Source organism: Panthera pardus, unplaced genomic scaffold, assembly GCF_024362965.1.
Source record: "Panthera pardus isolate Hobbes unplaced genomic scaffold, ASM2436296v1 HiC_scaffold_8, whole genome shotgun sequence".
Classification (NCBI taxonomy): domain Eukaryota; kingdom Metazoa; phylum Chordata; class Mammalia; order Carnivora; family Felidae; genus Panthera; species Panthera pardus.
The window spans coordinates 43,910,590-43,936,258 of NW_026527013.1; the positions used below are offsets into that span (position 1 = coordinate 43,910,590).

At 34.6% G+C, this 25,669-nt stretch overlaps 1 protein-coding gene across 1 annotated transcript in view; it reads left to right on the top strand.

Moving 5' to 3' along the window:
• LOC109254640 (contactin-6) overlaps positions 1-25,669 on the top strand; it is a 282,077-nt gene that overhangs the window by 175,328 nt on the left and 81,080 nt on the right. The window contains 3 exon segments of the mRNA XM_053897189.1: positions 1,442-1,645; positions 3,904-4,006; positions 24,388-24,572. Coding sequence (XP_053753164.1) covers positions 1,442-1,645; positions 3,904-4,006; positions 24,388-24,572 — 492 coding nt within the window.

The following is a 25,669-nucleotide window of genomic DNA, read 5'->3' on the forward strand; positions in this document are numbered from 1 at the left end:
CTATGAGCTGTGATTTCCTAGTGTGTGGTTTCCAAGTTCATCTGCAGGTGAAGATGTTTTCAACCATGTGTATTTCCCTTCTTCACCCCCAGTACCTCCGCATTTGAACCAGTTATGTTCTTTACTTCCTTAGACATAAGTTGAGTTCTACCTAGTTTTCATGGTATACACAATGTCTTAGGTTTCAGATAGTATCACACTTAAAAACCTTAATCCATGAGAATATTTTTCCTTGTTCCAAGATTTCTGGCTAAAATTTAAAAAGATAGACATATGATTTGTGCATAGATGTGAAACACTGTAACTCTCACATATATAATTCTGGTAGAGAGGTTGACTGATACAACAACTTTGGAAAATTCTTTTGTAGTTTCTTATAAAGTTAAACACATGTCTATCTACCTTAAGTCTCACTCCTAGGACCCTATCCAAGAGAAATGAAAATGTCAATAGATAGTCTTATAAAAGAATGTTTATTTCAACCTAATGCATAATGGTCCCAACCTGGAAACAATCCAAATGCTCATCAACAAGAAAGTGGCTGAACAAATTGTGGTCTATTTATAAAATGGAATATTACTCAGCAATAGAAAGCAAAGGAGTACTGATAGTCACACAACGTAGATGAACATTAAAAATATATATATGTTAAAAGAAATCAGACACAAAATAGTACATTCTATTTGATTTCATTCTTATGAAATCCAAATATAGACAGAAATAATCTATGATGATAGAAATTAGGTAGTAGTTACAATGGTAGAGACTGACCAGAAGGAGACATAAGGGAATTTCTGAAGAGATAGAAATGTTCCATATTTTATTTTGGCAGGGCGGCTATATAGGGTTTATAATTGTTACAAATAACTAAACTGAATGTTTTAGATCTGTGCATTTTATGGTATGTTTAACATATACATATACATCAATTAATCTCTGGAAATCATATATATATATGTACATATATATATACATATATATATATATGATCCATTTTATATATAAAAATCATATATATCATCCACTTGTTAATATAAATCATATATATATAAATATGTATATATATCGTCCACTTATATATATAAAGCATAAATATATCATCCCTTTGATATACACAATATATAATGTGTATATATATATGCAAATATATATATAATCCACTTATATATGTAAATTATATATATCATCTACTTATTCTCTTAATACCCCATCATTGTATTCCTAATTGAACAAAGCTAATGAAGGGGAGGGTGACCATATAATTTATCATCCAAATTTGGATATATTTGAATATAAAGGAATATTATAATTATAACAGGACAACAGTCATAAACTAGACAAACAGGGGCACGATTTTATTCCAGTTAAGGAGACGAGGACACAGAAGTTTCAGGTAAGAGTGAATACAACAAAGATAACACTTTTTTTTTCTGTTTTCCAGATTTATCTTATGCATGGACTTTCAATGATAACCCCTTATATGTCCAAGAGGACAACAGACGGTTTGTATCACAAGAGACAGGAAACCTATACATTGCCAAAGTGGAACCATCAGATGTGGGCAACTATACTTGCTTCGTAACAAACAAGGAAGCCCAGAGAAGTGTTCAAGGACCACCCACCCCATTAGTGCAGCGCACTGATGGTAAGATGATGAGGTCTCTTGGGAATATACTTTGTCCATTGCTCTTGAAGCCTGGGGAGTTCTCTAGAGCTTTCTGCTGCCCTCTGGTTCAGAGGAGCCATATCATGAGTGAGTGGAGGTTTCATCGACAAACATGATGAAAATCAGAAATCATAAAAATATAGTAGAAAATTCTATAACTCACTCACACGGTACAGTATACATGATTCTGAGTATATTGCACCATCTCTTTGGCATTGGAACAGATACTTTCTTTGCTTAAGGAACATTTTATGTAAACAAAAGTTTGTTTGGAGAAGTAGGCGTGTGTGTGTGCACGTGTGGGTGCTGCCAAACTTATTAATCGAATACTATGTTTTCAGTGAGCATATGATGCAGCTTTTCTTTAATGCCTCTTTCTCTTTCATATTTGTCTTTTTGTTCATCCTTTATTTACCTGGCTGGCAAAATGGGGAAAAAAAGGTTCACATCCAAGGAAAGCAAAGCAGCAAACATTAATTACAAGCATTCCAAAGAAGAATGAAACACAGGATTCGTACTAATTATAGTCCTCCAAGGAACAGAATTCAGATTGGTCTCTGATGAGTCTTGTAGCTTCGTCAAGTCATAGCTGGCACAAGATTTAGAAAGCTGGAAAACCTAGGGAAGTTATGACAGTAGAATAACCCTCCAGTTGATTCTTTATTTAAATATTCACAGTGGTAAATGTAAAGATAGAAAACCTGTTGATGCATTTTATGATCAGATCTGGGCTGGAAATGTAGTACCTCATAGAGTTTTTCTCCTCTCTGAGCATTTTAAGAAAAGCAAGAACATAATGCTAATAACAGCCAACAGAATTATGGAACCAATTCCATACAGGGAGTTCTTATGACAGAGTTTTTATAATCACTAAGTATCCAAATATATTTGCATAGTCTTAATTCAGAATTCAGCAACCACTAGATTTATTCACAGTATCTCCCCTTCAGTGAGTACTCTGTTCACGACAGAAAGAGCTCATAAGCCAATAATATGCATATAAATTCTACCATGTTTTTCCTTTTTTTGGTCTACTTGTAGTTTCTGCTTCTCCCCTTCTTAATTCCTTCATACTCCCATCCCCTCTATTCTCTTTAATGCATTTGTGGTAAAAAGAGATCAGAAGAATTATACCATATTAATGTTAATAGTATAATATAAAAAATATCAAACCTCTTCTAAAAGTAGTCCCTGAAGAAATATCAGATGTCAAGAGAATAGAACCTAGAAAATTTAACCAACGTAGTTGACTGAACTAGTAACTAGTGCTCTCTACCTCCTCAACCATAGCTTCTTTAAATGTTTGCAATGATCAAGGTCTTAAAAATCAAGTATTTTTAGTTGATATATATTTTGTAAGTTTTAGCGTTTGTGTGGTTACACTGGCCACCAATAAACCATTTATTTTTAGAATGTATTATTCTGGTGTTTGGTATGTAAGTAAGAAAAAAAAAGTGGGGGGATCAAAAATTTTGAAGAATCTTGATTTGCCAGTGATTAAATTAGCTAAGTTAATGAGGATAGCCTAAAGATAGATTTCTGTTCCACCTCTGGTAGGTAGCATGTGTACAATATATTTGACTACTGTCTTATTCTTATCCCATATCCATAATTCCTTATTGAAAAACTTAAAACTATATAACAGATGTTTTTTATAAGTGTACATACATCAAAACCATTTAGCATTAAATTCTTAATGAACTGGCGTAAGAGCATTTATGCCATTATTTATCTCAACTGTTGTTACTACTTTATAGATTTTGTTGCAAAAATACTGTTATTTTGTATTAAGAGACTGTATACAGTGTTAACTGAAAATTTCCTTACTCCTGAACAGATGTGGCCCCATGAGTTCTGTGAAGGGGTGATAGATCTGGATATCTCTAGAGAACAAATGTTCTTGATAATTCAGAAACATTTTATATTCTAGATGCATTCGTTCCTTAATTGGAAGACACATTTTTTTAAGATTCTAATATGGAATACAGGGAAATGTGGGATGCCTGTATTCTGATACTTTGATATATTTTAGATATTTCTTATTTAAGGAAGACGGGAATGAGTTAATTCTTTAAGTAGCATCATGTAGTGTTTCTTTGCCCTCTATCACTCATTAAAGTATATAAAAATATTGTTAATTGAAGGACAAAATAATCAGATTTTGGTTAATGAAGCATTTACTTCACAGAAAACTTCTATTCTCCAGAAATGCTGCTAGCTCTTTTGATATTTAACAGGTGTGATGGGGGAATATGAACCAAAGATTGAAGTGCGTTTTCCTGAAACTATACAAGCTGCAAAGGATTCATCTGTAAAACTGGAATGCTTTGCCCTTGGAAAGTAAGGTTTTTTGTTTTGTTTTGTTTTGTTTTGTTTCTGGTTGTTTAATTAAAAAAAAAAAAACCTTTTTGTTATTCAAACATTGCTGTAAGCTAAATTACCAAATAGATTTCAAATGCTGGGCAAAAGTGGAACTTTCTGATTGGAATTTAAACAAACATGCCTAATACTCTGAAAATGAGTGGGCCTGCAGTTCTCCCCGAATGTATTGATAGTTCCTCTACTTTGAGCATAATGAGTACCATTTAGGCAGCATCTTGCAAAGGAATATGTGTACTTGTATAAGACGGTGAGCAAGTCACTAAAACTTCAACATGCCCTTCACTCCATCTTGTCCTACAGCCAGAAATATATTGCCTGGAGTGTCTTCTTGCTTGATTAATCAGCAGTTCTCTTTAATGAAAAACCTGCAACTGCAAGTTTCCAAAATAAAACTAATTAAAGGCCATTGTTCATAGCAGATCATTAGAATTGAGCTCAACTTGCCCTATAGTGGAGGCACTTTGTTTTCCGCAGATGAGTGTTTATCAGCCAACAGGTTTGGAATGTGTTTAAGCAGTCAAATATCTGCAATTTTGCATAAAATGTGCAGACATCTCTTTGTGCCAAAAGGCACTATGCACACTTCACTCTTATGCCTGTAAATAAGAGTACCCACGTCACAAAGAGATGGATGGCTAGACTAGATCTGCTGTTTAAAAACAGTGTGCAGATTAATTAATCACCTGGCGACATGGTTAAACTGAAGTTCTGTAGGTCTGGGGTGAGGCTTGATTTCTCCATTTCTAACAAGCTCCCGGGTAATGATGATTTTTCTTTTCTATAGAACATATTTTGAATAATAAGAGACGTGACGCTATCAAATTTGAAGGTTCATCTCTAAATACAGTCTATTCTGAAAGCAGGCACCACATTTAGGAAAAGGGATTTACATTACAAATTTGAAAAATGTTTTTTAAAGTTTCCATTTTGTTGTTAAATAAATATACTGAGCAAGCCAAATAATGCTGGCTACTAAATCCTTTTAAGTTTCTTTCTGATGTAGTTTTAGGGTGATGGTGGGGTGGTTCTGTAGCCAACAGCCAAGAAATAATTCTTGAAGATGTCTTTAGTGCAAAAAGGGTGAATTTATTAAAACATGGGGACAGGAGCCATGGGCAGGAAGAGCTGCCCTGGGGTCATGACTGGTAACTCATTATATACTCTCAGGTTGGGAGGGGGTCAGGGTAAGTCTCTAAGGTATTTTGGAAGCAAGGTTTCCAGGACCTTGAGGGGCTAGCTGTTGCTAGGGAAATGGCATTTATTACCATTTAGTGAAACCTCAGTCATGACACCCTTCAGATGTGTGTATCAGGGGCCCCATAGCTTGGCATATGATTGTGTATATCTTGGGGCAGTTGAGATAAAGGGAGTAGACTTACAGGATCCTCGAGGTTGGGATAATGTTAAGCTAAGGGTCTCTTTTGCCCCCAGCAAAGTGACATCATGGAGGCAGCTGAGGTCCTAGAGGGAGGTCACTCTGCCGGTCTCAAGGACTTGTCAGGGGGCTATAGGCAGTAAGGGAATTTAATTTTTCACTTGCCTTAGTTTCCCACATCACCATGGCAGGCACCAAACCCTTGTCCTTTGTTCTCAGGTAGCCAGGAGTGTCTGAAGAATATCACACATCCTCCACCTCGGGGGCTGCAGTGCCAACCTGTATTTTGCCCTCTGCTTGCCCCACACTCCCTCATCACTTTCTATATGAAATTTTGTAGATCTTTAAGTTAAATTTCTGAAGGTACTCATTTTTCATGTATTCAAAATACCATATTTTATTTTCATACAGTATTGGTTCCACAGTATGTGTCCAATAAATAATTATTGACTGATTAAATCATGCATAAGAAAAGGACAAATGGGAACTTTCTGTCACAGTTTTTGTCTTCCTGCCTTTTAAGACATGATAAACTTTCACCATTTTCAAGCTTTCTCCAAAATTAAAGTTTATAAAAAAACATAAAGCATCAGCAAAATACTTTGAGAATTAGACAATTTACTTAAAAAAAAACAATGAAAGATAGCAACTGAAATTTCATTTATAGCTGATTCTATCATATTTGGCATCAGGGAATATGGATGGATTCCTGTAATTAAAGAATATATTCTTACATAAAAAAACTCTGAAAATTATTGAGGCTGGTTCTCAGGAATTTCATATAAATAAATTACCTTTGTTAAACATTTGTTAGTAAGAGTTTAGATTGTATACACATATATGTAATCTATCTATATGTAATCCTCATAATTATTCAGGGTATATCATATTTTCATTATATATGAGAAAACTGAGGCTCAAATTGGATAAATAACCTAATCAATTTAAGCTCCTGTTAACACAAGGGCAATTCAAAGCTAGTCACACCTCATTTTAAGTTCTGAACTTAGAATCTTTTGAATAAATGATTAAAATAGTTGCTCATGAAACCAGTGAAGACAGATTCAATTCCCAGTTTTCTCAAGAGTTGTCTGACTGTTAGCAACATGCTTCTTAAGCTCCACAAATTAACATGTACTCATCCGAGAGGACTTAATGTGATACCAGCCTTTTATGTTTATTTTGAAGTATGAAGTGGATAATACACATAAAGAACATTTAGCATTGAACTTGGTGCTTAGGCAGTGAATGTTCATTGAATTATTCTGAACCCAAAATTCAAATTCTATTATCTTTTTGTCTAACCAATGTTTGAGTTAGTGGGTATGTTGGAACTAGAAACAGGTTATCTCAGAGGGTACACAAGTTCTCATCACTGCAGCTCATTCCTTTTCTGTCTCATACTAATGCCAGTATAAGAGAGAGCAACAAACAGAGTCAGTTCTGGGGTAGAAAAGAGCAACAGTAAGGAGAAAACTTAGTCGATTAATAAAGGCTCTGGATTGCTCACATATCAGGTTTCCTAATTTTATTTATGTCTACATTTCATTTCTAAAAACTCAAACCTACAGAAATACTGGAAGAGTAACAACTGCACAATCACTTCAATCATACATATCGTTCACCTGAACTGACCAAGTATAAATCTTTGCCGCATTCCCTTCTGTCTCTCTCTATCTCTCACTCTCTCCCCCAGCCCCACCTTTTTCCCTCTCTCCCCTCTTACCACACACACCCATACCCACACCTGCACACGTGCCATGCATTGAAACAGATGGGTGGTTATGTTATAACTTGGACTGCATTTTGGAGAGAGATATTTATGGCACTCAAAATATTGCTTAAAATACACACTCGAGTCGCCTGGGTGGATCTGTCATTTAAGCATCTGACTCTTGGTTTCAGCTCAGGTCCTGATCTCGCCGTTTGTGAGCTCAAACCCCACATTGGGCTCTGTGCTGGCAGTACAGAGCCTGCTTGGGATTCTCTCTCTCTCCCTCTCCCTCTCCCTCTGCCACTGCCCCACTTGTGCTGCCTCTTTTCTCTCTCAAAATAAATAAATAAAATTTAAATGTGTTTACAAAAAATATCCACACTCAATTTCAAGCTCAGCTTGCTATGAAATGGAGGAGTGGAAGAAAGAAAAAAGGCAGAGTTAGGAAACTTTGACCATCCCATTTAGAGTTCACCATTTGACTTCACTCTTAGGATTCAGTCATGAGTACATACTAAAAGAATACATTGGAAGTAAATGGAAGGAGTAGATTAATAATCCAGACAAGGGGACTGAAGCCTTAGGATATATGAGATAAATTGTTAAAAAGTCTCAAATGGAATGATTTAGCAATAAGTGAAATCATCTCTTTAATTAACCTCATGGTGATGGAAACAGTCAATACGTTAGAACGTGACAACTAGTGAAACTACATATGGTAAAATTTATTACCTTAAAAATATGTGGTAATACCTAAGCTTCCTGATATAATTTGTACTAGCAGTATTCGACTCAGGAAAATTTAAGTTGGAAAAATAATAGGTTAAAAAAAACCCTCTTGAAATGTTTAATCTCATGTGTATGTCCAGAAACAACTTGATGGATAAATGGTACGTTCATTGTTAAGTTTATACATAAAAGATGTGTTGCAGAGGAAATAAAATTAAGAAGAATGGGAAATGATGAAGATTACTTAACTGCACTTCATAGAAAATTGTCAAGGAAATAATTCATTTCATGGAGTATACTCCATAAGATTTTATGTGACAAAATTAATCAATGTTGAGATTATGTTTTGATTATGTTATGATTATGTCCTTGGGGTTAAAACAGAAAGTCCAAAGCATCCTCTGGGTCATAGTGATAGTGTTAAAATATCCAGTATAAGAAACACATGCTTTGTGTAATTTTAGTGTAGATACATTTCTCATTTCTTCAGATCGACAAAATCTTTGTATACTTTGCAAAATTATACATATGTATATCAAAAAGAACTTTTATATATGCTTGCCAGCAGTTTTCAGAGAGCAAATTGCATTGCAGTTGAACTAGGGCAAACATACTGAGAATGCTTTTTGGTCCCTTATAAAATTTGATATCTCTCAAATATTTCACCAACTTTTAAAAATTTGCAAATTAATAAACATAAAAAACAATACATTCTCTTGAAAATTAATTATGTGATAGGCAGAATTAACAAACTGAAAATGTTTAAAATCAAACCTTTGATTCTTAAATTAAATTCTTAAATAAATCTATATTTGCACGTTTATTACAAAGTGTTTTTAGAAACTCTACTGAAAGATAATTATAGATCATATTCTCTGACATCTCTTCATGAATATATTGCCGTGCCGCATTTGGGTTTAGTTATTTTTTTTCCAAATATAGGGACTACTTTGTACAAGTAAGTTTGAATCTCCTTGTTCACTTTCTGAGATGCCACACTTTGTAAGATGTCCGATAAACACAAAACTGAGCAAAGCTAATCTGGGGAGGAATGAAATCCAAGTTCTATTTCTTATTAACACTCTTTCTAAACACTTTTGTTAAACGACTAGTGAATGCTTTTTTGCTATCAACTATATATTCATTTAAACAAGGATTTACATATTTTGGTAAATAAGAGATAAATAGAGAAAGGGAAGAAAGAAGACAGGGAGGGAGGGAGGAAATCAGGTGAATAGGTGGATACAAGGGGGAAAGAAAGGTCAATGTCATCTCTTATTCTTATTAAGTTTTTCATTTTTAGAACCTAAGACAGTTCCTAAAATACTTACTGTTTTTTGTGACATGTTTTTGGAAAGCAGTACATGCAGACTTGCATAATTAGATGATATCCCCTCTTTCCCCATGGAATATTCCTCCTCTTGAGTGTGTAGCTAGTTTTTGGGACTTGTATCATGCTTGGTGTTCTCTGAACTTCCAGCGACTAGGACTTGGTAGCTGTTGTTAATTTTGAAAAATCCCCAACCATCATGACTTCAACGATTTCTTTTATTCATTTTCCTCTCTGTTCTCCTTCTGGTATTTCTGGTAGACATCTGTTGCACCATTTATAATTGCCCACAGTTCTTAGATATTCTGAGGGTTTGTGGGTTTTTTAGTTTTTCATTCTTTTTTTCTCTTTGTGTTTTGGTTTGGAAAACTTTTACTGATATTTCTTGTAGTTCACTTATTCTTTCCTCAGCTATATTCAGTCCACAGGTGAGTCCATCAAAAGAATTTTCATTTGTATTACAATGGTTTTTCTTTCTAGCATTTTCTTTTGATCATCTCTTACAAATTCATTTTTTTCTGCTTACATTAATAATGTGTTTTTTTTTTATGTTGTCTGCTTTCTTTTTTTTTCCATTAGGGCCCTCAGCACATTAATCATAGTAATTTTAAATTTCCAGTCTGATAATCCCAAAATATTTGCCATGGTTGAGTATGGTTCCCTTGCTTGTTTTTGTCTCCGAAGACTGCTTATCAACATGCTTTGTATTTTTGTTGTTGTTGTTGAACCACTGATGAGGTTTATCAGTTACAAGGAATTGAGGTAACTAGATTTTAGGGTGAGGTTTATCTAGCAAGGAGCTAAACTGTGTTTACTGTTGACCACCTTTGTTTCCTGTAGCTATGGTGTCAGAAGGTAACATTTTCTCTATTGTCTTTGATCTCCCCTGCTGTCTTTGGTTTTCCATAGAGACTCTTTCTCAAGTAGAGCCTGAGTCTGCATATTCTATCAGGTATAATGCCCTGCTGTTTTACAGGGCCCAACTGATAATATGAAAGTCCTTGCTTGCTAATTCCATCATCTTTGTAATTTATGAATCTGTTTCTGTTGACTTCTTTTTCTCCTAGTCATGATTCTCATTTTTATGCTTTTTAGGTTATCTGGTAATTTAGCTTGAATTATAGACATAATGTTATGTTGTTATATGCCATATTGTGGTGCATATTTAAAATACTAGATTTTATTGACAGCTACTAGATTTTATTGATAAGCTACTATAAATCTGCTTGATCTTTCTGTGGCTTATTATGAAGCCTAGCTAGCTATAGAGTAGACTTTAGTCTCAGGCTAGTTAACTAGTAAGATGCATTCCCCTACTGAATGCTCCAGTGTTTATTAAATTTCTCTTCTATAGCTTGGAGGAAATCTGCTGTCTTACAGCCCTGTTTGAGTTCTGAAAATTGTTGTATGCTCAGTCCCATGTGATACACTTGTGCACTTTCTTTTCATTAATCCCATCCTCTCTGATACTCTGTTGTACAATCCATTCGCTTTGGCCTCATGTGTCTCCTGAACTCAGTGAAACAGTAATGCCCTATTTAGGTTCCCCTTCCTGATTCTTTCCTCTGGAAAGGGCCTGTCGATAGAAAAACCAAGATACCAAAGGCTTGCTTCATGTATTTCCCCTCCTTCAGGGATCACAGTTTTGTGCTGTCCATTGTTCTGTTTCTGGGATCAGGTTTTTTCCTCATGTAATTGTCCAGGTTTTCATTTGTTTCCAGCAGGAGGGTAAATAAAGTCCCAGTGATTTGAACATAGCTAGAAGCCAGGTATTGTTTTTAATGCTAATTGTGAAGGTGAATGCAGTGAAGTTTAGAGAAATTAAGTGTCTAAATCAACGTAAATTTAACTCTGGAATTGAAATGTAAATTTCACTGATTCTGACTTCAAAACTCACACTCATAGCCATTTGATATTTACATTAAATTATCTTTTAATATATGAATTTATTCCCTGTGGGTAGAGGCAGTTAGCCCCAATTCTATAAATGTTTTCCTCACAAAGTCTTGAAAAATTTCATTAAAATATTTAAAAGATTTTGTCTGAGGAATGGAATTATAGATGTATTTCCCATTTAGAGTCTCTGTAATTACTAACATTTCAGCAACAAGTGAGCCTTATCTTTATATATTAAAAATTAAAAAATAAATAAAAAGATAACCTTTTTTAAAATTCAGGCGATTTTTAATAAGAGGCAAGAAGTGTTTCCAAAAATGAATCAGGTCCACTGAGGAGCATTCCCCCCATGGGTTTGTATGAGATGATGGCAGTATCTACCATTTATAAAAATCTGGGATAGATGATTAGAGATGGAACAGAAAACACAGTTTCAGTGACAGAAACCCACGTGGGAGACTGCTGCCATCAGGCAGGCAGGGTGACTAGAGAGTGAGGTCTAGGGAAAGCTGACTCGAGTGTTGACTCATAGAATCTGACCATCCTAAAACACCATAGACTAGCATGAATATAGAGTTAAGACAGAACTTGAGATACCTGCTTGAACTTTAATTGCTAAGATTTTGGGGATGTGTAACTCACTTTCCATGTTGGGGTTTCAGAACTGACGTGATCACAGCTTTCAAGTCTCAGCTTTGTCTCATTTGTTCAACATGGCAGACTCTTAATTACCTAAGCTGCAAATTAACTATATTGTGAAACACCCTAAGAAACTCTGTTTGTAGGTGCTATGCAAATGTAGTATGATTGACGGATAGATTTTAGTGTCTCCTTTTAGGAAAATATAGGCCTTTGCTCTTAGTGAAGAAATTAAACTGATATCCCTCATAACTCTAATACTTCTCTTAGAAACAACCAAACACATTTTCCTCCTTCTTCTTCTTCTTTTTTAACCTTAATTTAGAAACATTGCTGTTAGTGCTCAGAAATGTAAATAAAATTAGTAGCAGCACTGAATGTTCTATGTGTTCTGAAGCTTTCACACAGGACTATATTTATGTAGACATGTATATCTTATTTATTTTTTTCTAATTTATGAAGGAAAAGATACCCAGCTTGGCTATTAATGTTAAGCAATAAATCTGAAGTTTCAACAAGATGTTTTTAGGTATTCCAGAAATTTCAGATGACAGAGAAGCTATCTACTGTTTACTTTTTTCTCTTACACATATGGATATCATTGTAAATTATACCAAAGAAAGGTCACTATGGTACCTCAGGAGGACAATGGCATTTTCAAATCAAACTAGGTGTGTTTACAGTTTTTAGGCCTTTAACAATTGCTTTAAAAGAAATCAAAGAAGTATCGTAAAATTTTCCTAATTGCATGACTTGTAAGTAAGTTGGCTTTTTTTCCCCCTCATTGAATTGAGTAGCTGGAGAGCAGAATATTATTATTCCATGTATGTTTTGTCCCATTTGCCCCACACTGAGACCTAGTCTTGAGGTGCTTGTTAATTGCTTTGCATGTTATTGTGATACTATGTTGTTTGAGGTAAATTGAAAATTCTGGTAAATTCTATGGTAAACTTCATAAACTACCCCCCCCCCTTTGCTGTGCATGCAAATCTGAGAACTGACAAATATTCAAGCCAATCTTTCAAAAATTGAAGGGCATTAATCCTCAACAAGCACACATATACATGCACTCACCCTAGGACTGAATGACTTATTAGTGGATTCACTAACATTTCAAGACAACATTGCTTTCTGGAAAAAGTGTAGACTTTGAAATCAAAAAGATCAGTGTTTAAGTTCTAAATTCCCCTGTGAATAGCTGGACTACTCTGATGAGTTCACTTATCTGTAAAACAAAGGCAAAATTAGGTAGAAGATAGATAGATGATAGATGATAGATAGATAGATAGATAGATAGATAGATGAATGATAGATAGAGTAGAATTATTGTAAGGACTGGAAATACCATTAAACTTACCTACTTACATACCAAAGTTCCTGGCCCATAAGAGGTAATCAATAAATACTAACAATTTTATTAATTATGGTAATTGTCAGTGCTGCTTTAACTGAGGAGGTAAAAAGGAACACACAGGAGAGAAAGGATCTCTGCATTTTATATATGTGTGTGTGTGTGTGTGTATACATGTGTATATACATGTGTAAATATACATGTATAGACATGTGTATATACATGTGTATATATGTACACACACATATATATATAAATATTTATGTGTGTATACATACACATACATTATATATACACATATATACATTTGCATTATATATACACATACACATAACATTATATATTCACATTACATATGCATAAACACATTTTTGTTTGTTAGTTTTGTTTTGTTTTGTTTTGTTTTAATTAAGTAACCTCTACAGCCACTGTGGGGCTTGAACTCATGACCTGAAGATTAAGAATTGCATACTCTACCAACTGAGCCACCCAGGCACCCCATGCATTATATTTTTGTGCTAATATAATCCTCAAGGACTTGCTCAGAATAATACCTTTACCATTTCAAAGTTCTGTGTTCAATAACATGTATAAGGGTTATTGTCATCCCCTCACTCATTTGGCAAATTGAACACAAGTATTTGTTAACTCAGCAAATATGCTTTGAATGCCACATTCAATCATTAATTCCTTTATTCTTTCATTTATTTAGTCAGCCAGTCAGAAGGAATTCTACAAGCCACAGACACCAGGCTAGGCTCCAGGGAAATAAAGAAAATTACATGAAAGCCCTGTGGAGTTTGCAGGCTGCTGAAAATAGAATGGGTGTAACAACACATGATGACACATTTTTCTTGGGATCTGCTCTTTACTTACAAGTTTTTGGTGAAGAAAGAGTCAAGGATACTCACTCTGGGAGTCTGACTGATTATCTTTTCCTCAGGCTGCCCTTTGTTCAATTGAGATTAGAGGGAGTCACTCTCAATTCCTTTGGTAGAGCTAATTTTAGGCTGTTGTTTAAGGGGTCCTTTGTATTTCTGGAAAATAGGAGGTTCTTGCTTCTTTTTTTCTTCTTTCACCAATATTTCCTTTGATTAATAGACTTTTGAATAACAGTTTTAGAACAGAAAAACTGAGCAGATAGAACAGTGAAATCCCATATAACCCCACCCATTTTCCCCTATTACTAACATTTTGCATTAATATGGCATATCTGTTTCAATTAATGAACCAAGACTTTTATTCACTGGAGTCCATGCTTCAAATTTGCTTGGTTTTTGTCTAATGTCTTTTTTTTCTTAATTCCAAGATTCCATATAGGGTACCATTTTACATTGAGATTTTTTGGTCTCCCTATTCTTCTTTGCTGTAACAGTGTCTCAGACTTGCCTTGTTTTTGATGACCTTGACAGTTCTGAGGAGCAACGGTCATTGTCATTGTAGGATTACCCTCTGTTGGAATTTGTCTAATACTTTCCTCATATTGAGACTGAGGTTATGGGTTTTGGGGAAGAACACCAGGTCAAAGTGCCATTTCACCACATCGTATCACTGTTACTATTCCACAATGACTTATAACTGCTGATGTTGGCCTTCATCACTTGGCTGATTGAGTTTTTGTTAAGATTCTGCACTGTAAATGTACTTAATGTACTTATTCTTCTCTCTTTCCATATTGACTGTTTGGAAGGAGGTCAGTATACACACACTATCCATATTTTAATGAATAGGTAGTTGTGCTTCACCTCCTTTAAGGTACTGAATCCTTATACTTTATTTGGCATTCCTCTGCATGGGAGATTTGTCATATTTCCCTGCCCATTTATTCATTTATTTCTATCAGTATTGATCAGTGAATATTTATTTTATACTTTGGGTTATAACCCTATACTACTTTTATATACTATGTTGTTCATGTGTACATACATTATTTTGTAAAATGTTTTCTAAAAATCTTAAAACCATAAAGTATGAATGTGTCTGCAGGTCCTTAAACGCCTTCTTTACCCTCATTTGTGATGACAGGAGGACATGTGAATGTGTACTTTCATCCAGCCTCCTCCTGGTAGACACTATATTTCTTTTTGTTTTGTTACCACTTTTGTTGCCAAAAATAATGATGTAAGGAATACTCTTGTGGCTGTATTTTACCCATGCCCATGAGAACTTCCTCAGTATATTTTCAGAAAATTAGAATTATTGGATAAAAGGAACCTAAAAAGCTAAGTATTCTGAAATGTGTTGCCCTGTTCTCCTGAAGAGTACTTGTAAAGGGGCCATTTTCACAGACCAGGGACCCAGCCTACAAGTTGGGTCTCTTTTGATCTTACGTGCATACTCTGAATCCAGTGTCAAACACTCCTTTCATTTTTTTCCCCAAAAACCATAAAGTGGAGTTTAACAGTGCTGTTTCTAAAATTAAACTAATTTGAAGGCTCTAAAACTCATCCAAGAAGAATATATGTCGTCATCTTCCCATCTCAGTCTATCACCACCTGTCCTAGGAGACCTACATTTCTTACTTTTTAAATAGTTGGCAACTGCATGAGAGAGATATCAAATCCACAATGGTATTGAACTGAAGGAAAAGAAGTTACTTGCTTCCTTTTTTCCAGCTGACCTTGAAACCATTCTCTACAACCTTTATTGGAATCTGGAGGTATCTCAATATGTTAAAAAAAACAAACAAACAATTCTATCATTTCATCTTCTGAACCTTGGACAAAAGGACCTCTATCCACTGGTTAGATAAAGAAAATTTTCCAAGCACATCCTAATACATCCTAATTTGATAACCTGTTTTGTATCTGGTTAGTTGATGCAGGAGAAGGAAAACATGATGGTTTAGAGCTCAGTCTCTATGAAAAGACACACTTTGGTTCAAATACCTTTTTATTTTAAGTTTACAGTGTGATACTGGATATGTTATCCAGCCTTTTTCCGCCCCAGTCTCCTTGTGTACTTCTGTACTGGGGATAACAGTAATCCTGTGTCAAACAGTATGGTTATAATGGTTTCACTGAGGCACTTAACACAGTGCCAGGCATATAATATGTGTTCAATACATATTGCATATATTAATGATAGGATGATGATATATTAGCATACCATATGTAATGTTTCCTTTATGTCTTTATATGAAAGCATATGGTTATGATCAGAGCTAAAATCAAGCCCTATAAATTTGACGGAACATAGGCTTCCACAACCTCACATACCTTAACTGAAGTGTCATTTTCTTTACTTTAGAGCAGCATAATGTTCACACAATCAGAGAAGTATTTATTTAGGGTTAATATTATGTATTGACAAAACATTATGGACAAGCTGTTAATTAACTTCCAAATGCAGTATCATTTTCACCTTGGAATGCTGGTCTCCAGTTTATGTTTCACGTGCAAATTAGTACTTATTTTACTTTAGTTAAAAAGAATAGAAAATGGCAATAAAATTCTTAGGGAATCTTTAAATAATAGAGCCTTCTTGTCCCTATGTGATGATGATCATGGTGAAAAGGAAATTTAGTAAACCCTGTTTGTGGTTCAAACTTTGTATTTCACAGTGGATTCTCGTATTTCCTTATTTGATCTTCTCAAGAAGCCTTTTATGTACCCATTGTTATCTCTAGTTATATGAGAAAGCGGAGGCTCAGAGAATTGGGCAATTTGCATTCAGTCACATAAAACCTGCCTGTGTCCTTTTACCCTACATGCAAGTACCACTCTGCTACCATTGCTATTATGACTAAACTGTTTGTAGTTTTTCAGTTGGCTGCAGCAACTGTACTGTCAAATGCCAGATGAATACATGCATACCATAAAATTTTTCCCTCGGAGAAACCTGGCATAGACACTGACCAGTAGAAGAGGATCATGACTGTGTTTAGATCACTGAAAACAAAAAAGTTTTCCTTTTTCTGTAACACTGAGATTGCTTTTCTACAGAACTCATGAACATATCCACATTGTATCCCCATAGGACAATCCTACATTCCAAGCTCTTTGTATGAATATTTCAAGTTGGGGAAATGAAAGTAGCTAGCTGAACAGTCTGAAAATTTAACAAAGGCACTCTTTGCTGGTTTTGTTATTCTGCTTCACTGTCTTCGATTAAAAATGGCCACTGACAGGATTTTCTGAAATGAGGTTCAAGTTAAGAATAATCCCAAATATAAGCATCTTAGGAAACTGGTTCTCTGTACCAGTTTCTAGTTAAAAACTTAGGATAGCCTGGATTTAAGCTGTGGATAATGAGGTTTAAGAAATCCACGGGAGAAATATAAACTTTCTCAAATAGCACTAGTAATGAAAATTCTATTTATGGGCTAATAGTATAGAATTGAAGCACAGTTTCTAGTAGTGTGTGAAGAGCTTTAATTTAACTTCCAATTCAGGTTGGAACGAGGCCAGATGGTTAACAAATGTATACTCCGTCTTCAGATAAAATTAATAGGATGGTCTCTCAGTAAAAGCATAAGGACGAGAGAGAATGGAGTAAAAGTCCTTATTTATGGCAATGCTTATTTAAGAAGCACAAAACCAGAGGGGCAGAGGAACAAAGAAAGAGAGAAAAAACTTTGCTGTTATTATTTGGTAGTATTTCATTAGTGTGAAATTTCAGGAAACTTGATTTAGCAAATAGTAACCAAATCAGAAAAGGCTTTTGCAATGCTCCTTTTGAAATACAAGACTCGTGAGCACATCACCTATGGTCTGAGGAAACTTTGGATAAGAGAGTTGCTTCAGATTGGTTTTATTTATTGAGCTTTATATCCAAGCTAAATTTCTACATTGTATTTGGGAAGACTTTAAAAAAAAGAAGACAAGGAGGGATTGAAGCTAAAAGCAAAATGTTGCCAGATATGGCTGATATTTGCCATTAGGATAATGACAGCACCATGTATTTTGACTTCCCTTCTGTAACAGCACAGTTTCAAGAGATTTAACGATAATCTCCATTCTGAAGACCCCTCAAAGATCCCCCTTGCTCCATGGCGTTCTTCATGTATTTATATTTATAAAGTATGCATTTTAAATAGACCACTTATTTTAAACTAGGATGAACTGCCAGTGAATATTGCATCACTAACATCACCGACATGGACAAACTAGGTAGATCCTAGGGAGAATGCTGAATCCACAGTAGAAGTAGTCTACTAGTGTTTATAATTGAATGGGTGGTAACTCAAAGAATTGGAAGGTGAATCACAATAAATTAGCCTGTACTGGAAGTCTAAGTGGAGGAGAATTGGCAGGCAATAATTTAACAGAAATTACCTGTCTCAACGGGAATTCCATTCCAAAAAGGTAATTAGAATTGTTAACAGCTGCCAGCTGAGTATTTAGCTTAGATGACAAATGGAAGCCATCTGTCACAATGCCTGGTACATAGTAAGCACTCAGTTAATGAGTATTAATATTCACAAAAATGCTCAGGTATCTTACACAGGACCTTGTTTCTCTTTGGAGAACTCTGTATAATTCCTTTCCTCCCTCCCACCATGGTCTTAGATGATTAACCATGTTGGAAAACAAAGGTGGTTCACAGCAAAACATGTAGTATCTCACCTGAGAGATCTCTGCCCTCAGGGTGAGGAAATAAGCATGACCCCTATGATCCGGGACAGTATCCTAGCAGCCTATATATAAAGCACTGAGAAGCAGGAAATTACTTCTAGAGTCATATGGGTATGTTTGTGTACCTGTTTCATTGACAGCGTGGAGATCTATTTTTAATTTACAAATGGTTCATAAATCAATTTATGTTGAATGCATAGTGAATGGAGTCCTTAACAGAGAACAGAAAATAAATAAATAGCAGCTGGGATTTTTCCTTTTGAAATGCTAACAATAACATAATAATGATTTTAAATGATTCTCTTAATTTATCATTAACACTCAAATGTAGTGTATAATGTGTGCTAAACAGCATGTTGAACATGGGACATGGATTGTATCATTTAATCCTCACAAAATCCTGTGAATTATGTACTATTATTAATCCCCATGCCACAAATGAGAAAATTCATGTTTATAAGGTGGAACAAAATATAGCTGATAAGGAGCTGATAAGAGCTGTATTCTGCTCTGTACTGCATAAATAGTATTCTATTATGACAGCTTCATTATTATAATTATTATTATTTACATAGCACAGTATGTCTTAGAAAAGTGAGCTTGCATTAACAAACTAGACTCATTACTAAAATAATTTCATTTTTTGTAGATCCCAGTTCTTCCCACCCACTGTCCATTTGGGATGCCTTTAGAAAAGACAGAGGGTGTGAAATCTAAAGCAGTTCATTTAGTGTCTTCATAAGAAGTTTCAGGACAAAATGGGAACTTTTGATTAAAATGCATATGTATTTTTATGTAATCTGTGTTTTGCACTTATTCTCTCTGTCTCTATATATCACATTACCAGTGATAATCAGGAGGATCATGGCATTCACATTTAGCAGTGACTTAACAAATCTGAAAAAAAATCTCAGCATTTAATTAGTAACTGTGAATTCTTATAAAACTGTTTGATTTTTCTCCCATTAGTAATTTTAACATGAAATGTAGTCACAAAATACAGTTGATAAGACTTCTTTAAAAAAAAAAAACTTTTAAAATATTTGAGTGATTTTTTTGATAGTGTAGTTGCCGTGAGAATTCTAATGTATGGAGTTTAAAATGTAATGTCCACCATATTGTTTTTTTTTTAAGTTTATTTATTTTGAGAGAGAGAGAGACCAATATGCATGAGCAGGAGAGGGGCAGAGAGAGGGGGAGAGAGAGAATCCCAGGCAGACTCTACACTGTCAGCACAGACCATGAGATCATGACCTAGGCCGAAATCAAGAGTCAGACACCTAACCAACTGAGCCACCCAGGATCCATCAGCAATCCACCATTTTGTATAATTCAGTCACACAGCATCTAAATCCAGGCATCAGAATCTATTTGTCATGTCTTTTGTTGGGGCGGAGGGGAGAGGGTTGAAAGCATCAAGAAAACAACTCAAACAAGCTTAAGCCAAAAAAAAGAAAAAGAAATGTATTGACTTACAGAAATGTTCAAAGAGAGATTTTGGTGGGGGGGGGGGGGGCATCAGGCATGACTTGATCTAGGCGTGTGAAGAATCCCAAGATTCTTGCCTTTGTAGTAGCTTTAGCTTTCAAAGATACTTGCTCCATTTGGTGGGAAGGAAATTGTTGCCTAGAAGTTCCAAGTTCCTATTCTGTCTGAGCAAACCACAGTGAAAAAAACGATTCTCTTTTCGACAGCTCTTCCAAAAACATTCACAGAATTGAGTATTGTTTTCTCTGATTGGTTGTCTTGGTTCTCATAATTGACCAACCCCAGATACTATGGTGCATCTGCTTCTAATGGCAAGACCTTTATCTTGTGCTCTCTCCTGAAGCCAGAGGTCTAATGCTTCCAATTCAAATCAGATGAAGTAAAGTTAGGAAGCTCTTCAAAGGAAAATCAAAATGCAGACAGAAACCAACCAATGACCCAATCAAATATGGATCCACTGCGATTGAGAATTTAGGACTCTAATTCTTATACCCTTCTTCAAAATTGAATAATCTTACGTTAGAAGATTATATTATAATCTCCCTAATTAAATGGTTTGTGGGAGAAGATTTATCACTCCACCCCCAAATGAGGTAAAAAAAAAAATATGTTCTTTTTTATGTGAGAAACTTATCTCTGTGTTCAGCCTTGTGTCTCTTCTACATTTCTACATCCCTTGCCTTTTGCTATTATTCTGGTGTAAATTAGACCTTGTATGTTCCACAGCCATGGCTTTCCGCTAGGATTCTACTGCTTAGTTCTGGTCTTGTATTCCACTGATGTTTAATACTTCAGAATACCATTTCTATGTGTGTCTAATAGCCATACCATACTGAGAATTATTTAAGGCTTCCTTAAAATCGATGTTATAATTAAAGTAGAACAAGGCCAGAGCATATTGGGAATTCTACTAAATTGGTTTTCCAAGAAGCAGACCTTGAAAGGATAATTTTTTGCAAGTGGTTGGTTAGAAGAGTTTTTAGAAAGAACCCATGGGAGAATGAAGAAGTGGGACAGGGAAGGAAGAGTAGCCAAGCAGGGTATGGTATCAAGCAAAATGTCATGGAAGTTAAATTTGCCTCAGTCCTATATGGGAGCTCTGGAGAGACTCACACCTGAGAGATGGCCCACCAGCAGGGGCAGGGAAGATAGAATATTTGTATCACAGCACTTAGTCAGTTGTTGATTGATAGCTGTCCCTGGGGATATGTAAATACCTAGCTGCTTTCACCTCTTTGAAGGGAAAGTTAGCTACATCAGCTTGAGGGTGGTTGTCACAAACAGATACAGATACTCAATGTTGAGGGTAATAGCACTTCAGAATCTGTGGTGGCTAAGGGATCAGAAGGCACACAATTAGAGTACTGACATTGTCTGCTGCATTACTTCTATTGGAAAGGTATATCTCTATGGATATGCCGTTTCATCCATTAAGGGAAAAAAGCGTATCCAGAGAGACTTCGGTGCTATCACTGAGTTCTTCTGTGGAAAGTAGGAATAGTTAGGATGGATGGGACTTGTTCTTTTTACCCCAACTTAATTTGGACACTTAAAATGGCGAGCCACTTGAATAAACATTTTTTTTTAAGGCGGGGGGGGGCACCTGGGTGGCTCAGTCAGTTAAGTGTCATGATCTCACCGCTCATGGGTTCGAGCCCTGTGTTCAGCTCTGTGCTGCTGGTGCCAAGCCTGGATCCTGCTTTGGATTCTCTCTTCTCTCTCTCTCTCTCTTTCTCTCCCTCCCTCCCTTCCTGCCTCCCTCCCTCTTCCCCACTCACACTCTGTCTTTCTCTGCCTCTCAAAAAATGAATAAACATTAAAAATTAAAAAAAAATGGAGAGCCACTACTGTAAAACCACAAATGCCAAATCCGTGGGTGATCCTACAAAAGCTGTAGGGTCTGTATTGCCTTATGATTAAGTACATAGCTTTTAGGGCAAAGAAACTTGGAAATAAATCCTATTTATGCCCTGTAACTATAGGAAAAGTAAATGAAATGATCTTTGCATGTTTTACCCATACATAATACCAGGCACATAGTTCGTAGTTAATAAGCAGTAGCTATTTATTGTGATATAATTACAATTATTTTTATTAAATGCCAAACTGACTCAGATTTAGATAGTTATGTTAAAAATTGACTTCTGTTTTCATAATCAAAATAAAGAACTATTATATAACTGGGAAATACTCAGTCTTTACTGATTTTGTTTTGTCTGAATGCTTTAAGTTAAAAGCTTTTTTTAGTTAAATACTCTTCATGTATTGGTCATAAACCTCAGAGGTACACTGTCATAAAAAAATGGGAAAGGATCATGAATTTAGACAAGTATCTGAGCCTCTATTTATTTTTCTCTTTGTAAGTAAATTTTCTTAGAAATTTTTATTACATAGATAATGAATGCTTTTGTAGAAAAATAATGGAAAATAGAGGTAAGCAGAAAGAAGAAAATTAAAGGCATTAATATTCCTACTACTCACAGATAATAACTTTTACTGTCTTCACATATGTACAACATATATTTAAAAAATTAGATGATAGGGCATATACTACAAAATTTACCAGACTTGGTGAAGATCTTCCTATATGAATAATTTTTTTTCTAGTACTTCATTTTTATTTGTAGTTTTGTATTCCATAAAATGAATATATATAAGAAAACCAGTTATCTGAGGTTAATTGTTGGTAGGAATATGCCATTCTACTAAAATGTCAACCTAAATTTGTGGTAAGTGGAAAGTCTTTTTAAAAAGACAAAAACTAAGTGTATCATAATAATTATTTTTTTGTGTGTTTATAAGAATTCAAGTCATGTTTTTAACTATATACTAATTCTGAGAAGAATAGACAGATCACACACTGACTAGGGGATATGTTTTCTGGCAAATCTATAGGAGCACATGTATGGCTTTCTACGTTGTTTATGTCTTTGATTTGAATGGAAGGGCCATCATTGTTTGCCAATAAAAAATTCCTTGGACTTGATCAATTTTGCTTTATTTGAATCCTCTACTGAGTCACCATCACCAATTTTCTTCAGTTGTTTACTACTCAAATGCCACACCTCGTAGTCAACCACTTTGTATTTCATTAGGTGGTTTCCCCACATTATTTTTGTTAACTTGAAGAAATCCTGTATCTTTGACAAAGTTTACAATTTGGCTTTGCAAAATGATTTACTTTCATTATTATTGTTAATTTAAAAATTTAGAATAGAAACATTTAAATCATCTGGAAATCTATTAGGGAAAGAAGAATGACTTGGCAGTAGGAAAGGAAAGATGTTAATGTAAATAGATTAGGGACTGATCTTACAATCCTGCTATAACTTTACATGTAGCCTGCATTTCTTTATATTATATCTGTAAAAAGTAAGATCTTTCTCACCACGAATTTCTAAATTCATCACTCTTTGTTAGCTCTTCGATTCAGATATTGTAAATATATTTTGCTATTTTAAAAGATATTCATATTAGACTAAAGATATTAGACATAAGGTATTAAGCTAAATCTATAAATAAAGGAACTCCACAAATTCTAATGGTACAATGTAAAGTTATCTTTTACGTTATTTATTTATTTATTTTTGGTTTTCATTTTAGGTAAGTTATAAATGAGTACATTCTTTTGAGGATGATGAAACCTATACTCCCAATTTATATAGATCTATTACATAGTACTGGTCCTGCTTGATAGTCTAGCTCATTCATCACAGAGGTCTTCAGTTATGTATTAGTACCAATTTAGCTATAGAGCAATCTGTATTTTAATCTTAAAACCTATAATATATAGAAGAAGCTTGCCTACTCTTAAATGTCACATGCTCGCAAAGAATTTCCTGACCACCATATTTACACTGATAAAATCTTGTTCCTATTTCTGCACTCTGTTTCCTTTTTGCAGTTACTGCAATTTACAAATGTATTATTTTTTATTATTTATTTATTGTATGTTTCTCTGCCGGTCTTTAAGCAACATGAGGGTAGATAATGTATCTATTTTATTCATCGATTTATTTCCTGATAATAGCACAATGATTTGCACATAGCAGGCACTTAAGAAGTATTATAAATTGCTGGATGAGTGAATGGTGAATGCTTGCATGATCTGAAAAGTAGTCATAACATAATAGATTGATTGGAAAATTTTCCTTGAGAGTTATTCTTAAGGACACTCTTAATTTATCCTGCTGTCATAAAGACTAAATCATCTTCTATTCTAATGAGGTATAACTGTTTAGTCCAGTCCCCGATATTAGTTGGAGGAGGTTGGATGGAAACCCGTTGCCAGGGAAAGTCAAGTACAGCAAATCCCAAGCTATTCTTGAAATCCCGAACTTTCAACAGGAAGATGAAGGCTTCTATGAGTGCATTGCAGGCAACCTTCGAGGAAGAAACCTTGCAAAGGGTCAACTCATTTTCTATGGTAAGCTAATAGAATTTCAAAAAGTATATGAAATTTTTGGTAATATCTTTCATAGGAGATAGTGAAGGTCATTAGCATGGTGTGGAAAATGTCATAGGAGAAATAAAGAAGACACATGTGTAGGTTAGGATGCTTAATACCCTGATGGGCAGGTGGGCATGACCATTTTTAAAATACGCTTTTAATTCCATCATGGTCTTTACTTGCTATTATTTATTATAATCGCCTTGAAAGTATCAGCAATGTCACATTAAAGCTATAAAAGTTTATAACACAAAGTACCATAGAATTCAATATATTTCCCATAAAACATTCAGCAACAGCTCATGACAATCTTAATTATAATCCTAAGTAGAATTCACAAAAGGAGAGACTGACAGGAGAAATATAATACTGAATGGTAGTTTTCAGTATTTGTTTCTATTTCCCAGATTTTGTCTGTTCATATGTAGATAATAGAAAAATAATGTTATTACTACACTTAAAATATATGTTGGTCTCAATTACCAGAATCTCAAACGAAAGCAAATATTATGTAAAAATTGGCTTCATGTCTTCTTTTATTCAGGCCAAAATATACAGTTGCATAAAGTTTGCTTCTTTTTTTTTTTTTTTTTACAGAAAATAAACCATAAAATACACCCCAGAATTATCAAAATGTTTGGTGCCCTTAAGATATTCTTAACTTATTTTTGCCAAATTTAATATATCAGTACTGGAGAACTTTTTAAGACTGTATTTACACATGACCAAAAATACTTTTCTGTGTGACATGTTTACAAACAATGATAAAGTAATTGGGGAAAATATGTATTTTTTTCATAACTGGAAAAATCTAAGGTATTGTAATTACCTCATAGGAATGGCAATTGAGTATCCTGTGGGGAGAGTAAATTGTGCTTTGATTATATTATTTTCCATTTCCTTTAGAATTTCCTATTTTAACCTTGAATGAAAAGTATTATTTTATATATATAGAATATGATATCCTGCTGATTATTCGTCTAAAGTTGTAGCTATATATACAGGTATTTTTTAAAACATTCTTTCACATCTAGCATCCATTGTAAATAAAATAGTAAGGATGTGACTGGGAG